Source organism: Condylura cristata, unplaced genomic scaffold (assembly GCF_000260355.1).
Source record: "Condylura cristata isolate star-nosed mole 26May11 unplaced genomic scaffold, ConCri1.0 scaffold00003, whole genome shotgun sequence".
Lineage (NCBI taxonomy): Eukaryota > Metazoa > Chordata > Mammalia > Eulipotyphla > Talpidae > Condylura > Condylura cristata.
In genome coordinates, this window is record NW_004567104.1 from 67,759,996 (window position 1) to 67,762,620 (window position 2,625).

A 2,625-nucleotide genomic window follows, 5' to 3' on the forward strand; every position below is an offset into this window, starting at 1 on the left:
TTCTTGCTACTTCTCAGTTGTGAAGAGCCCGCCTTCAGCATTGCCTTGGCTCGGGGTGATTTAGGGCACCCTGTCTCCTTTCTTTACACATTGAGATAGAAGCAAATATTAGCAACAGAGAGAGGAATTCATTGAGTGAAAAGTTTACACATTTTCCGTGAGCAGATTTTACAAGTGCCTGCTAACGCTTCTGACAATGTTTTTCTGATTATATACACACACATACATATTCCTATATTTTATACACACTCACACACGTGTGCTTATCTATGCGTGTACATGCATAAATTCAATATATGTGTGATGTGTATGTATGTGCGTGAAATGCCCCTGGAGGAAAGCACATCTTCAAAACAGCCTCTGCTGATTCACACAAAGAAGGCGGCCACGTCAGGCGATGGCCGGCTCTGAGCATGTGGCCTGTCCAGGGGTCACCTCCCAGAGCCGAGAGCCCCTTGGCAGGGCGCATTCTTATCAAGTGACACTGTCGCTTTCTGTACAGAAAATTTCTCTGTAGAATGTGTCATCACCAAGTGTGGTGACGTATCGCCTGCTTGTAGGGGAAATGAGGCGGCTTTTGTACCGCCGGCCTCTGTGGCCATCACCTGCGGCCTTGAAAGCAGGAGGCACTCGGGCGCTTGGGTTTGGGGCGCGGCATGCCTGATGGTGACCCCTGGAGTGTGGCGTGTGCTGATGCGTGTGCGCACCTGAGCCTGGGGGCGGGGATGTAAGGGCAGCGTCACTCAGGGACCGGTGTGGCAGAGGACTGCTAGGAGAGGACAAGTGACTCCAGAGAGTTAAGACCATGAGGAGACACCAGAGAGCCCCAAGAGTAAAGATTCGTCGGGGGCTGGGAGGCGCAGCAGCCTCCTGGCTCTGGCCCTCTGCCTTACCAGCCTGACTCTTGACTCACTACAGTGGCAGACAGAGACCATTAAAAACCTGAAAAAGCCACTCAGGATCCTTTACCAGTCTCTGGAATCGACAGAAAGTCTGCCCCATGCCTTTCTGGTACTGCACTGCTCAAACTCATTTTTGCCAGAACATTCTCTCAGCTCTTAAGAACAGCTGAAGGATGCAGGTGACCCACTTCCTCAACCTCGCTGCGTGGAGCCGAGATGGTCTCATTCACAGCCCAGCTAGCTCTCAACAGCTCTTAGCCATTACCAGTGCCGGCAACAGATCATTTCATGAAAATAACTCTGAAAAGGGGACTGTCTTTACTTTCAAATCCTCCTGCACACAGGAATTACTTCCTATCCACATTTTCAAGAGGGAAAATGGAGGTTCTGGGATAGGTGCCCTTCACAGGTTCTGATATCTCAAAAAGAAAAAGTCAGCAGGAGATGAAAAATAAACCCACGGATGTTAAAAGTATTATTCAAAACTAAGAATTCAAAGACATGTCAAGCAAAATAACCCCTCCCCTGTTAGTAAGCCTGTTCTCCAGCCACTGGGAGTTCATCATGACGCAGAATAATGGCACCAAGAAAGGTGATTCTGGGTAACTAATACACCCCTGAAAACTGCTCACACGAGAACAAACAAAACATACACTAACATTGTCCTGAGGGATTTCAGCTAAAGGAACAACCTCCTCAAGTTTCTTCCCCCAGGAATGGAAAACCAGCTCAAACATCCGCCCATTCTAGCCTTTTCCCCATGTCTTGTCCAACTGAGAATTTATAGCATTTAAAAGAAAAAAAAAGAGAAATCTCACATTGAACCCTACTGAGCCCTATCATAGATCCGAGGACAGAAGCTGTTAGTAGAATCTCTAAAAATATGTTTTAGGTACATTTTCTACCTTTCTAGTTCTAGCTTGTAAAGTACCTTTAAAAGTCTGCCCTACATCGCCAGATTTAACACCAGCATCCAGGCCAGTGGACTGCACGGGTATTTTAATAACATCTGTGTGCACAAATGTGTATGCCAACTTTCCCACATCTCTTTATATGAACTGAAATATTTTTGGAAAATATCTTAAGTTGCCCAGAATCTCTTCACTTTAACAATAGGAGTGTATGGGCCTCCCTGGTGGCACAGGGGTTAAGTCTCAGCACTGTCAAGCTATCAGCAGCCACTATGGCCTGAGTTCAATCCCCGGCCAGGGAGCTGATCCACAGGGTGCAGTGGACCTCTCGTATCTCCCCGCTGCTCCCCTCAGCAATATATTTCAGTTGATCTGTCTGTTCAGCTCCCTGCTCTGTCTCTGGTGAATCCTCTCACACACCCCCACCCTAGCCTATACCATAAATAAGTGAAAATAAATCCTTTTAAAAAATAGGACTTTAGACCAGTGATATAGGCTTCAGTTGCTTCTGAGCTATCCACCAGGTGAGATTTGGCATTAACTTTAGAAAAATATTCATATATGTAATCATTAACAGGTCCTGTTTTCTCAAATTTAATTCCTCAAGAATCAGGACAAATTATTCCACCAGAAATTATAAATCTGGCTGTATGTATATATCTAACATTTGACACTACAACAGCTTCTTCAGAAATACTTAAATCATGAAAACATGCTTCTTGGACAATTTTTTTTTTCCCAAAGCAACACCAGGTGTGTACAAGGAGATCAGAACAATTAACTGGGAGGTACAAATCGAACCAGAAGTTCTT

General features: G+C 45.4%; 1 protein-coding gene across 1 annotated transcript in view; it reads right to left on the reverse strand.

Moving 5' to 3' along the window:
- The window catches only part of APP (amyloid beta (A4) precursor protein), a 193,128-nt gene extending 191,489 nt beyond the window's left edge, over positions 1-1,639 (reverse strand). The window contains exons 1-2 of the mRNA XM_012730693.1: positions 1,562-1,639; positions 584-713 (exon numbers count right to left, since the gene is read on the reverse strand). Of these exons, the coding sequence (XP_012586147.1) occupies positions 584-713; positions 1,562-1,639 (208 nt within the window). The remainder of the gene's footprint in view (positions 1-583; positions 714-1,561) is intronic.
- Between the last annotated feature and the right edge of the window lie 986 nt (positions 1,640-2,625).